This window comes from Hydractinia symbiolongicarpus, chromosome 6 (assembly GCF_029227915.1).
Source record: "Hydractinia symbiolongicarpus strain clone_291-10 chromosome 6, HSymV2.1, whole genome shotgun sequence".
Taxonomy (NCBI): Eukaryota; Metazoa; Cnidaria; class Hydrozoa; order Anthoathecata; family Hydractiniidae; genus Hydractinia; species Hydractinia symbiolongicarpus.
In genome coordinates this window covers 13,335,589-13,348,400 of record NC_079880.1, presented here as the reverse complement: position 1 = coordinate 13,348,400, position 12,812 = coordinate 13,335,589, and the positions used below count along the sequence as shown (strand labels likewise).

At 33.2% G+C, this 12,812-nt stretch overlaps 2 protein-coding genes across 2 annotated transcripts; both read right to left on the bottom strand.

Moving 5' to 3' along the window:
- Nucleotides 1-331: 331 nt before the first annotated feature.
- On the bottom strand, nucleotides 332-4,805 carry LOC130647204 (ficolin-1-A-like). Its single transcript, XM_057452977.1, has 5 exons — nucleotides 4,448-4,805; nucleotides 3,725-4,049; nucleotides 3,523-3,643; nucleotides 2,330-2,458; nucleotides 332-1,888 (listed from the first exon to the last, which is right to left on the bottom strand). The coding sequence occupies exons 1-5, from the start codon at nucleotides 4,471-4,473 to the stop codon at nucleotides 1,353-1,355; spliced, it is 1,137 nt and encodes a 378-aa protein (XP_057308960.1). The 5' UTR covers nucleotides 4,474-4,805; the 3' UTR covers nucleotides 332-1,352.
- Nucleotides 4,806-9,683: 4,878 nt separating this feature from the next.
- Nucleotides 9,684-10,376, bottom strand: LOC130648056 (uncharacterized). Its single transcript, XM_057454075.1, has one exon. The coding sequence runs from the start codon at nucleotides 10,374-10,376 to the stop codon at nucleotides 9,684-9,686; it is 693 nt and encodes a 230-aa protein (XP_057310058.1).
- Nucleotides 10,377-12,812: the final 2,436 nt, after the last annotated feature.

The window sequence follows — 12,812 nt, the reverse complement described above, 5'->3', positions numbered from 1 at the left end:
ATAAATGCAGTATTTTAAAATTTAATGTATATACAAAAAAACAGCTGAATAAATAATAACAACCTAATAAATTAACTATACATAGGTGCGGTGTATATGATCGAAATAATCAAGTGAAAAAAAACAGCTTACGCTGAAATAAAACATGCTGCACATCTATTTCTTTTTTTGATATTTTATTCCTTAAAAGTATGGTTAATAGCCAATCTACCTTATGTTGTCCTTTTTTGCCTGTCAGGATGTGAGCAAATACGGACCTTTGTAAGTGTTTGCAACTCATCTATAATTATATAATTTGCGTAATCTCGCTTAAAATAGAAATCAACAGCTCTTTGTGGAAGAAGCGTTTTATCTTATGAGTTGTACAATACAGAACATTTATAAACCATGTTTCTTTACATATCATTGCATATATAGCCGAAATTTGTCTGTTCGCACACCAAAACAAAGTAGATGGCACGCATAAATATGCCAAAAATACACGAAATGTCGACGTGGCCGTACGGCGCGGAATACACGACGACTTTTTCACGTTGTATTCTAGTTCTAAATCAATATCATTAGATTATTTTCATCCCTCATATTACATTTCATTACCGTCGAACATGTTGGTGCAAACCCTACTGTTTTATTTTTATTGAACGGCAAATATTAAGTTTCGCTAAGGCTACTGTCATTTCTCCACTTTTTTTATAATACCTTTATGTTAACAAAGTTGTTACTAAAGACCAAGCGAAAATTTTGCGTTACTATACTTCTTTCACTATACTCGCCTTGGAGAGTGATTTTGCTTCAACACTCTAAAACATTAGTATGCATGGTTTAATAGAAAATCGTTAGCTTTGTCATGAAAGGGAAGTTTATAGAAAAAGAAGTGTTGAAAAACTAAAAAGGAAAAAGAAAAAAAAAATTATTATTGCCAAAATTACTTGACATTTTTTAAAATTCAAAATGAATGTCTCGCCTTAATTAAATTTTCATGCGATGCAAATTTCGGCCATCGCCTTTCCTTGCATTCCTTTGCACAAATTCGGCTAGAGTTATAGAGGAACGACAGCAATAATTATAAAGACTAGTTGTTAACTCGTGGAAAATCCTTGAAGCAGCAATTTCGATAATAATATCTCTCATTTGTCTTTCGCAGCTTTAAGATTTCGTGGGCGGTTAGCACGACCTGCTTTTACTGACAGACAAAAAACGACTATTGTTGTAGAGCAGAAAATTCAACATTGTTCCGTTTTTCTTTTAGTGCACATTACAGCTATTTAAACTGGTGATTAAACGTAAATATGTGCTTTAATAATTTGTAATTCTTCATATAATTGTTTGGTAAAGAGAACTCCATAATCGAGTCATCTTACAAAAAACTGCCACACCCCAGTTGTGGAAAATCCTGGATAACCATAAAAATCGTCACATTCAAGGCGTCCACCACCTTTTAAATTTATGTGAGCACTATATGAAATATAGAAAAAATGATCATACAATCGAATAAGTTGATCTGAATCCAAACTCCCCCAGAGACCTGTTTCTCCCCACTTTCCACACGTAGATGCAAGAATAGAGTTGTCGTTATTAACACGGATGTAAGAGCCACATGAAGCCGGTTGAGTATCGGTTAATCCACTTAAGTAATCCAGCACGTCGTATCCCCTGTAATTGTTTACTGTTACAATGTGGATGGTTCTGCCGTGACTAGGTTTGTGACAATACACGCGGAGTTGGGTGAAACTAATGATGTCTCTGAGTTCTTTAAAACCAGAAGGAGTTAAGAGAAACTGATTTGTTTTTCTAAGAGATGCGATACCGCCAGATATTTCACTTCCGATGAAAGACTTGTCAGGTAATGAACCGTCTTGTACTGCTTTACCAATTCTTGTCCAACCTCCTAATAAACAATACGTGAAAACCTTCGTAAGGTGTTTTTATAATACAAGCGAGAGAAATGTAATTTTAATAAAATATTGCGATAGGGGAAAGTCAGATCCTTATCTTTAAAATAAAATCGCATTATAATGTTTCTCCCGAAATATTTAGGAAATACATCATTGGAATCATAAATGACATCATTTCTGTTAATCGGTTTCCTTAAAAAAGCTACTACATTTTTATGTTCCTATTATCCATGATTTCTCTTAGCAGCACTTAATAACAAATAAATATAACAATGCACAAGAAAATAATTAATACAAAGCCATCCAACAACATTTTAGACGTTTTCGAACTTCGATATTTGAAAAAGAAGATATCATAAGCTTCAATAAAAGTTAAGAAGGTCCATAAAATTTAACGCAAGCAAAAGTTATATGAGATTACACAGCTTATTTACCTCCGTAAGTTTCCATATCACAGTATACAGAAATATTTCCATAGTCGTATTGTAAGGGGTAAAATCCACTCTTTGCATTTGGAAATTTTTCCTTCAGCCATTTACACGATTCCACAGGATCAGATTGACCTTAAAAGACATTTCAAAGCAGATGGTTATTAAACGTATCAAAAATTACTGTATTCGGATAATTGTTAAGTTAGCAAATGTCTCTCCTCATGAGAAAATTCACAACTCATAATCACCCAAATAAACCGTGGACGTAACAAATTTTAGAAGCTGTTTAAATGTTAAATTATTGTGCTTTAAATCACAAAGACATACACTTAGCTTCGAAAAATGTTTTTGAAGGGGAGGTTTCAATTTCAAATAAAGATAGTGTCGCATGTCTGATAGGTGTTATAAACTTAAACTCACACTTAAACTTAAAATCACACGTCATCGTTTCCTTAAATCATAAATATATCCATTAAAGAATTTACTGGAAACGGTTTGATAGGTGTTCCAACCCTTATTAACCTGAAATCACACGTTACCGTTTCCTTAAATCATAAATATAAATCATAAATATAAACGCTTGCATGGTAGCATTAGCCTAAAACCTGCCGTTTTCATCTTGTTCATGCTTTTTAAATTTTTTTATATATTTACAAAGGTTATCTTTTTAAAACGACTGTTGACATTTTGGAGGAAAAATTATGTGGGTTTATGACAGTTTTGGTTAAAAATTTCCAGGATTCCAGGAGAGGATGGTATGTTTGTCCATTTATATTGTGCTGTTTTTTGAATTTTTTTGGTAATATAGACCACATGCAATATACCGAAAGAACAAATTATAATAGACTTTACTGTAGGCTGTTGTGTTAGCTGATGTCCTTTCATATTTTGTGTTATAAACTTTTGTTGGGGAGAACTTACTGTAGGTGTTGTCAGTTTTGTTGATCAAAAGTACATGATCTTATATATACATATTTTTCATCAGTGTTTTAAGCCGTACACATCACAGGAAACAGATTGAAAAATTTATTCAAAATATATATTTTTATACGCACTGCTGTCGTCAGCAAAACAACTAAAACATAAAGATGTATTTTCCAATGTTTTTCTGCCTAGGTGAATTTTTCAACGGGCCCTTATTAGTAGACTAGTTATTAATATACTGACAAGCGTAGTTGGACAAGTGTATATGTCACCTCTTTCACATTTCTCTCCGTAGTATCCATCAAGACATGTGCAGTTGAATCCTGGAGATTCACAAATATCCTCGCAATAATGACCTTTACAAGGTGATAAGCTGGAACAAACATTACCAACCTAAAGAAGCGACAATATGACTTAATACAATGCTAGCACTAGACTAGACATTGAATTGTGCATGGTACAGTCGTTGTTTACCTCTTTATTACCAGGATCAGTTTCATAGTGTGTCCAATCAACTTCGTTAGTTGCATTGTTGCCACCATCAACAATTGTACTTTCCAAAAAGTCGCAATCTTTTGTTACGTCGTTGTAATTTATGGATTGACATGAATCATGCAGAATACATTTCTCCACACATTCAAGGTCATCTTTTACATTTGAAGTATCTAGTTTTCCAACCAATAGTCGGGAATTTTTATACACCAAAGAAAGATCGGAATAGAATGAACAGGGAAGTCGCAAGATTTTTCCACTCGCCGACAAGCAATTGAATGCTAGTAGAATTGAAATGCAATACGATCTATAAGATCAAATTAATGAGTTGCTATACGCCATAAATAGGCTGGAAAAACTAGACATCTTTTTTTTTGGATACGAGCGTAGAATTTGAAAGAGAAATATAAAGCCAGCTAGCTAGCCTTATGTCATTGCTCTTCTTTTACGACTTTAATTCATTTTAGTTTATGAGCTTTTTATCCTAGCCGACATTCTTAATTTTTGTATTATTTTCAACAATCTGATTTTTACTCAACTGCGTCTGGGGCTTGTGGCAATCTTGTTGTTCGCTACCTCGTCCGAGAAAGTTGAAGTAGCCAAATACAATCTTTTAAAAAGATCTACGTCATCGTACATGTACCTTTGACTTTCGTATAACCCTTGAGAAAAACCTAAATTCAATTTAATAAAAGCAGATTCTACCTGCGTGTTGTTGAGTTGCACTGCATGTTTCTCCTCACTCGTTTTCAATCTGCAGCGGAAAAATATTTACGAAAACAATCCAGTTTATATCCTGGGCTAGTCTCAATTTAATTATTGAGTATAGTTTCCACCTAAAATCAATGTTGTAACGTCAGATGTAGATTTATTCGAAGCTTACTTTCTACAAATAAACAAGTTGGTTTCATACGAACGCATTTCATACGATTATTATTTTCTGACAACTGACAAGTGATTGTTCCATGTTTTATTTTCAAAAATAATTCAAGTAGTGACTAATTTCTGTTGTTTTTTTCTTTAAATGTTGCTTTCCGCAAGTTACAAGTTGACATACACTCTCTTGAATCATTGATAGTTTGATTGCACAATTCTAAACATTTAAACCTTATGCACAATATTTATAATTAATTGGTTTGAAAGAGAAAAGTCGGGCATGCCTTTAATGTTATATACAGAATGATGAAAACGAGCATAATGAATTATTAACCTAGGGTGTGCTACTGTGAAACAGATTTTTATTTGCCTTTTTAAAAAGGTGGTCAAAAACCTGAATTAAAAGATGAATGCGGTATTAAAGAAACGATTCATTAAAGAAAACGTGTTCATCAACAAAAAAATCTTATTGTTAACATTATGCAAACAAATGCCTAAAAATGTGTCCAATGAACTTTTTTTATGAACGAATCTATAAAACATGAAGTCTAAAATTTCGCCAAAAATTAAGAAGATATTAGGACGTTCTAAGTTTGAATTTCTTCATACATTATAGGAACAAAACAATGCTAAAATTACGTCTAAAATTACTAAGAAACGATTTTTTTAAAAAAAGTTTTTCGCTAATTTTGTCATTTTAACGTTTAAGAAAAAAGATGACTTATGGATCTATGTTTTCCGGTCCTAAAAGTAAAAGTTTCGTACGAACACAAATTTTAAGCTTGAAAAGTGTAAAAAAATAGAAGCAAATTCAGCATCAGCTGAAATTTGAGCTTTGAAAATTAAAAGAACATGTAAACCAGTAACAAAGTTAACTACTTACCTGCCTTTCATTCTTCTTTTGCTTTCTTTGCCTCTGTTTCACAAAGAATAAAAAATGATAGAAATATTTTACCATATTCAGTAGAAGAAACATTTCAATCAACCATACAATTATTGCAGTAATAAAGACAAATTTTGTTGCTTAGCTTTTTTATTTATTTATTTAACTACCTTATAAGTCGGAGGTTTGCAACGCAAACGAAAATAATGTTTCTAAAAATTGTTTTGCATCATTGTATTTGGAAAATTGAACTCGTGTTGCGCCGCGTTTTGTAATGAATTGGCTCGTTTTGTAATAAAGAAGCTGACTCATTTTACAACAAAATGTCTTATTATATAATAATCCTATTTTACCAATAAAAGCTGTATTACAAAATAAGCTTAGTGTCCCGATGAGGTTAAATGTCCTACGTTATCCAAGTTATTCTAGGCTACGTTTCCACAGCTACTGCTGTCATTGACGTAGCCTAGAATAACTTGCATGTTTTGTTTATATTTGTTCAACTTCGGTTTAACTGAAGGCCAGACTGAGCGTTTAATACAGGTAAACGGTGTTATTGTGCATATAGGCGTAGTAATACCGTATTTAAAAGAAACTTTATTGCAATTTCCTAAAACAATCACTCAGCAATTTATTTTGCAGAATCAGTTTGCAATATTTATTGTTAGTTTAAATAAAAACACATTCGAAAGCCTGTGTGATATTACAGTAAAGGGTGTTATTTGCTACTTAACACTGCATTCAGCATGCGAAAGGTTAGTTTTGTTGCAGCCCCTGTACTTGGCTACTTTCATTTTTGTCCTGGGGCTAACAGCAGCCACAACCCCATGTGAGTAGAAATCAGATTGGAAAAGATAAGCTAAAAATAATAAATGTCTCCTATGATAAAACTGAGTAATAACCTTATAGGAACAGCAATAAATAAGTCTAGCTAGATATCTGACTTTAGGATGCTACGTCAAAGTCTTCGTTCGTAACCAATCTTAAAATTGGTTTATTTAAGATTTATATATGACTAGAAAACGTGACAATATATTTACCTTCACATGAAATCCGTATACAAAAGCAAATATTACAAAAGTAAAAAGCTTTTGGAAGAAAAAAAAAAGAAAAACAGAAACTCCTTAAATCGAACACTGACAGCGATCACAACTTGATTGCTTCCATCTTTTTAGACTGTTTTTTTCGTCATTTTCTGGAGCGTAAAAAAGTTGAAGTGCTGATCTGATAATAAACGAGGGCATAAGTAATTTAACAATAAGAAAACCCAAACAACAAAATTTAAGACTTGACGATTGGTTGATTTATTGATAAATTCGCAGCTGCATGAATTCAAACAAAACAAAATAAAATCTCTTCCGTACAGTATTAAAGTAGTCCCTATCTTCGTGTTTCCGCAACACGTCTTTTTTATCTGGCATAACCAGACAGACGAAATACGGCTATTATTAAAGCCACATGTAACTGCGTGACCCGACGTTTAACGCTTAGAAACGCTTAGAAAGAACCGTAAACGCATCCAGGTATACTCTTTAGAACAGGTATGCATTATGTCGTAAATCGAGTAAAGCGCATGTAACATTATAGTGTTCCCACAACTTAAGCAGAAATAGGGCGCTAAGTACAGGTAAACCATGTGGCACATTCGTATATGCGTGATATATTTTCAAAAAAACTATTGCTAAATCGTACTTCGCGAAGATTTAATTTCTTGAATCAGATATTTTTTAAACTTTCGCGAGGATTTTATTTCGCGAATTAACATCGCGAATTAACATTGATAATGAAATAATAATGCTGTTAATTTTTTCTACCTTAATGGGCAAGGTGACACAGGTAACACTTTTACGTATAGTTACATTATTAAGGAAGTTATTGCCAAAAATCTGTGTGCTCCTGCCTGGAAAAGTATTGCTGCTGCATTATTGCAAAATAGTAAGACTGTCCACAAGCTCAAAAATCTTGACGTTCACTCGAATTTTTCCTCCCACACATAAGAGCTGGAGAAGGAGCTGGAGAAGTCTTTGCTGAATTTCTTTTAAACCTTTCTTCAGGTTGTATTGAAATTCGCCATGGATGCGTTTTGCAAAGTGATAAAAATAATTGTTATTTCTATCTTTAGTGAATTTAATGAGGCGCAAATTTCACGTTGTCTCATATTAATCTCAACAAGATTCGTGGCGATGCGCCCGCATATTACAATATCTACTCTACAGTTTCAGATGACCAGGAAGAAATTGATTTTTTACCAATGGAATTTATTAATTCCTTAACTCCAATTTATATGCTAGCACATCATTTAAATTTCAAAGTTAGATGTGCTGTAACGTTGTTAAGACATCTCTCCTTTGAATAAGGTCTTTGTAATGATACAAGGTTAATGGTTTGCAATCTGCGTACAAATGTCATCGATTGTTAAATTCTGACTGGTATTCGCAGAGGTGATTGTGTGTTGATATCGAGTGTCCTCCTGTCCGAATAACACTAACCTACCCTAAAGTTGATATGAATTTACATATACCTTGCTTTTGTCATGGCCAACTTTGTCGCATTATAAGAGCTCGGTTATTTCAAGCAGTACAGGTACAAGTTGTTTATACTTTTAAGCAAGAAAATATTGTTTTTCCACAATTATTGAAAATTTCTTTTGCAACCCTGGGCCCAGGTCCAGGGACCGCGAGCGTTTACGCTGGCGGAAGCGGTCTAGGCAACCTGCACGTGAAGACGGGCAAGATCGATGCTGATACAACCGGGGCGTGTACTATTAAGGTAGAATGACATTTATCGGTAACCACTTTGATACTTCAAATATTATACTCCCTGTTTGTCAGTGATCGATATTACCCACATTTCAATTTAATTTATCTTTCATTGTTTTAATTATAGTTTCATAATCTTTCTGGTTTTAGTATATAGTATACATTAAAATCCAGCACTATGTCATTCTTTTTTATAAAAGCATAAGAACCTCTAGTTTGGCTATTACAGAGTACGGTGGTTTTTATCCTAGAGTAGAAGGCGATTACAATAAAAGTAATCGTCTTTGTGCAATGATCTCACGTCGACGTTCTCGTTGTAAACTTTACTTGTACTAATCGTACTTGTACATTATTCACGATGATTTCTCTTATAAATCTGATTGAGGGGTCCACGTTTACGTTAATGAGGGATAAATGACTTCAACTATTTGATGAAATGTTGTAAACTTGCTGCGCGCTTGTTTTTATAAAAAAATTGTTTGTAACAAAAGAGAAATCAAATCAACCCACTAGATAGAGTTCAATATTCTTTTTAAAAAGATATAGAATAAAGAAAGTTATGTAATAGAAATTAGCAATTCGCGAAAATATATACTCGCAAAATTTATTGAAACTTTTTATTTGCGAAATCTGAAAAAATATTAGAAAAACTCAGATTAGGAAATGGCAAAATTAAAATCTCGCGAAACTATATCGCATAATGGTATAAGCGCGTGGGTCGTTATCAATTCTGCATTTGGATTGCATTTGTCCCAACGCATTTAGAGGCTGTTCGTATCGAAAATATTGTTATCAGCTAGCAACTTAATTTCTATCCAAATGTTGTAAATGATGTGGCGTTACGAAATCTGTTGCTTGAAAATAAAAATTATGCTGAATCAGGATTTTTAATGATCGTTGAGACTTCTGTGCTTAATAAGTTTTTGCCTATAATGAATCTGCAAAGTATACATTTGAGATCTTGGTGAAAACTGTTTATTCTCATGAAAACTTTTTTAATATAACTAAATTATCATCATAAAAAACTTCTCCCAAAGAGCCAATAATTTTCTTTTCTTGCATATCAACAACCACTTAACCTAGATTTAATATTCAAGTTGCCGAGTAAATGTTCATCACGGCTTATTATAAAAACTGATTACATATGGTCCCCTTGAGGCTGCTTTCCTGGCGCAACGACGGAACAAAGGAAAGAAAGACTCTTTCCGTTATTGCTGTTGAAATCAGTATACTAATATAAGATATCGCAGACATCGCCTTTAAACATTACACAAATTATTTTTATTCATTTATGTACTTAACAAATTAAAAGAAATTGTTACACGGAATTTGTCACTCTAAATAAGCTACCGAAAATCATAACTTTAGTTGCAGACTAAAGATTTACCAGGTTAGCACAACTTGGTTCATAGTACTGCGTATCTCATAAAAACAGCCCGACTTTTCGGATCCGATTCGCATTCGTAACGTGTTCTATACCCAGCTCGTAGGGAAGTGACTTCATTACACCCTTTTCCTCCAACTTTTTAATCCTGTCATAATCTATATAGGATTCAGTTAAATAACTGTGTTTTGCTAAAATAATTAATTGGCCACTATTCTTGATAATTCGAGAAATCTCTTCGAAACACTCAGTACCAGGATATGACACAGCACCGAAAAATACGCCTGTGGTGCAAACAACATCATAGGTATCCGATGGAATGTCGAGAAGCCCCTCCACACCTCTACCTACGAACAATTTCTTCATCACGTTTTTTTCACGGGCCATGTCCAACAAATCCTGATTGCAATCAATATCCGTGAAACCGAATGTTTTTAAATTATCTGCCACTGGACCTGTCCCACATCCAAAATCTAATATCTTTATGTCTTTATTATCTTTATATAAGTCGTTGATCTTCTCAGCAAGCCTGTATGGAGCATACACTTCAGTAATACGTAAAACGGTATCGTAAATTTTAGAATATTTTGTATACAACTGCTGTTGCTTTTCGAATTCCATCTCTATATCATCTTCTCCATGTTGTCGACTTTCAAAAATTATATCCTGATATTCTCTGGACCATACTTCTTTAAGCGCCTCCTCGTTTTTATAACTTTCAACACGCTCCATTCTGAATTCGTTTCTTAACAAACTGCAAACTCCTTTTAATTGAAATCCTCCCTTATAATAATTTAGATTTACTAGCATTTGCATTGTTCAATTAATAATTACTTTCCTACGTAGTGCCTTTTTGACCATGACGGTGTTATACATAATTTAGGAACCTAAAAAAATCAAAAGCTCCCTACACGCGAAGGAGTGTTGCAAGCAATGCAAATTTTGTTGTTATTAACGCGTAAATCGTTTTTTCAATTACACTTAAATTATATGCATTCAGTTTCCAATAGCCTATAAAACGACGTGTTAAATAATAAGAAGAAATAAAATGGCTCACAAAGTTAAATATGAAATAGTATCGCTTAGTGTTTATAGCAAAGTTCAGAAAATCTTTATAAAATAACGCCCTCTTTAACAATCCAATGCTTGCTGCAGACATTGCTAAATGACTATACATTATTACTGCTAAATTATTATGAGTATGAGAACAAAACACGTATGCCTGTAGACAAACTGTCCTTGGTCTGCTTACAAAAACATGGCATTTATTTGACGATAACTTCCTTACGCAACCTGACGGTGTGGGTATTGGTGGCCCAACTTACTTTGTGATAGCTGTAATATATATGAAAGCTCATGAGACTTCAGCCTCAGCAACTGCAGATCACACTCCCAGAGTTTTGAAAAGACTTGTGGATGACGTCTTTTTAATAAAGTAGACTCTCGATATAACGAATACCTCGATTTAACGAACCAAAGTTCCTTCCTTTTGGATTCTGCCTTCAGAAATTGTTTTAAAATCTCTCCTTATAACGAACCACCAATATAACGAACCCTCGATTTAGCGAACCAAGTTTTCCGTCCCCTGAGCCAATAAAACTTCTATATAACAAACTCGAAGTATCAAATGCTACAAAGTACGACAAACAAAACCAAAACACACGCAATGTTTTTAACATTTTTACACCACGTAGACGGCACTTTACGTATATACAAAAGAAAAAGCAATTCCATGTCATTCAAAGTGAGTGACTCAAACCATAACATTCGACGCTCAAATCTAAACATCAAATCTAAAGTGTAAACAATACGCAAAAAACTATTCAAAGTTTTTAGGTGAAGAAAGCAAATTAAAACAGCCTCTGTGTTCTTAAATTTAAATCTTATGTACAGTGATAATTTTGAAATTTGTGAATTGGTCCTAATTTTTGTCTTACTGTTAAAAATGTTCTGATTCTTGTTCTGTTCATAGCAAGTTAGATAGCTTTGTAAACAATTTTTAATTATATATACTAAAGAACTCAAAAAAATTAAAAACCCAAAAATTTTGTTTCATTCATTTGTTTGAATTGTACTAATATCTACAATTTTTTTTCTCCTACAAAATACAAAATGCAGATACTTGCAAACCCTCTCCGACTGCATGATTTAATCTTTTACAACAAAATGTCTAATATTAATTTGTCTACGCCGCGAAATGCACAAGAAACAGAAGATTTGTTTAAAAATTTGACGGAGGCGAATAAGGAGAAAATAGGAGCGACAATTTTGCAGATTAATTTATAATAACGTTTTTTTTCTAACCTGTATCTCACGTTTTTTTAAGACGAAAAAAAGTCAGTAAAATAGCCTTGGGCACTTGAAAGAATGTTAACGCTACATTTAGACCTATAATTACTCAGATTCTACCTTTGTAAGGCCTTCATACCTGGCAATTAATTCATTAATTAATTTGTATACGCAACAGATGTTATTAGTGCGTTGTTATATTTTTAAATGTGTACCAATTATGTCGGTTTTTTTTTAGCCTCTTTACATAAGAATTTCTATAGAGAAATTTAGATGTCATAGGAACGTTATCACAGTACCAACAAGACGTATGATATACGCAAACAACCTCGCGAATAAAGTTTACAAAAAGCTGTCCATCAAATTGGGATTTTTGTTACGAAGTTAGACACGACATATTTTACTATTCAGATACGCAATAATATTTGTTACACACTACGCAGTTACTTTTCAAAATTGATTTGTGAGATCTTCCTGAACAGAAAATTCCCCGAAATTTTAATTTTCGATGGGTCCGTCTTGGGTGAACCGACTGACAGGAAGAAGAAAGACCACAAACCCCAAAATTTGCGAAATTCATTAATTCAGTTAATTCTGCCTACATTCACTTTTAAAAGGTTTGGTGGAAACACCTTTACTTTACTAGTTAGTTAAACAAGTGTTTTGAACACTTGTCTTATCTTTTTAAAAAAGAAAAAAGAAAAAAAAAGTAAAAATAGTTACCAAGATGAGATTCGAACACACGACGACTCCCGTTTCGGTGCTCAGAGAGGCAAAAATTTCCATTCTTGTAGGACACATTTGCGTTTTAATACAAGCTCACGAGCTTGTAATAAGATTTTATTTTGTGAAATCTCTGCCAATCTAATACTGCGTTTC

Excerpts from the sequence above, each read along its gene's own strand:
- LOC130647204 (XM_057452977.1), bottom strand. The coding sequence starts at position 4,473 with ATGCAGTGCAACTCAACAACACGCAG. Across the intron at positions 4,050-4,447 it reads TGCAACTCAACAACACGCAG|ATCGTATTGCATTTCAATTC; the intron begins GTAGAATCTGCT and ends TTGATCTTATAG. Across the intron at positions 2,459-3,522 it reads CGGAGAGAAATGTGAAAGAG|GTCAATCTGATCCTGTGGAA; the intron begins GTGACATATACA and ends ATGTCTTTTAAG.
- LOC130648056 (XM_057454075.1), bottom strand. The coding sequence starts at position 10,376 with ATGGAGCGTGTTGAAAGTTATAAAAACGAGGAGGCGCTTAAAGAAGTA.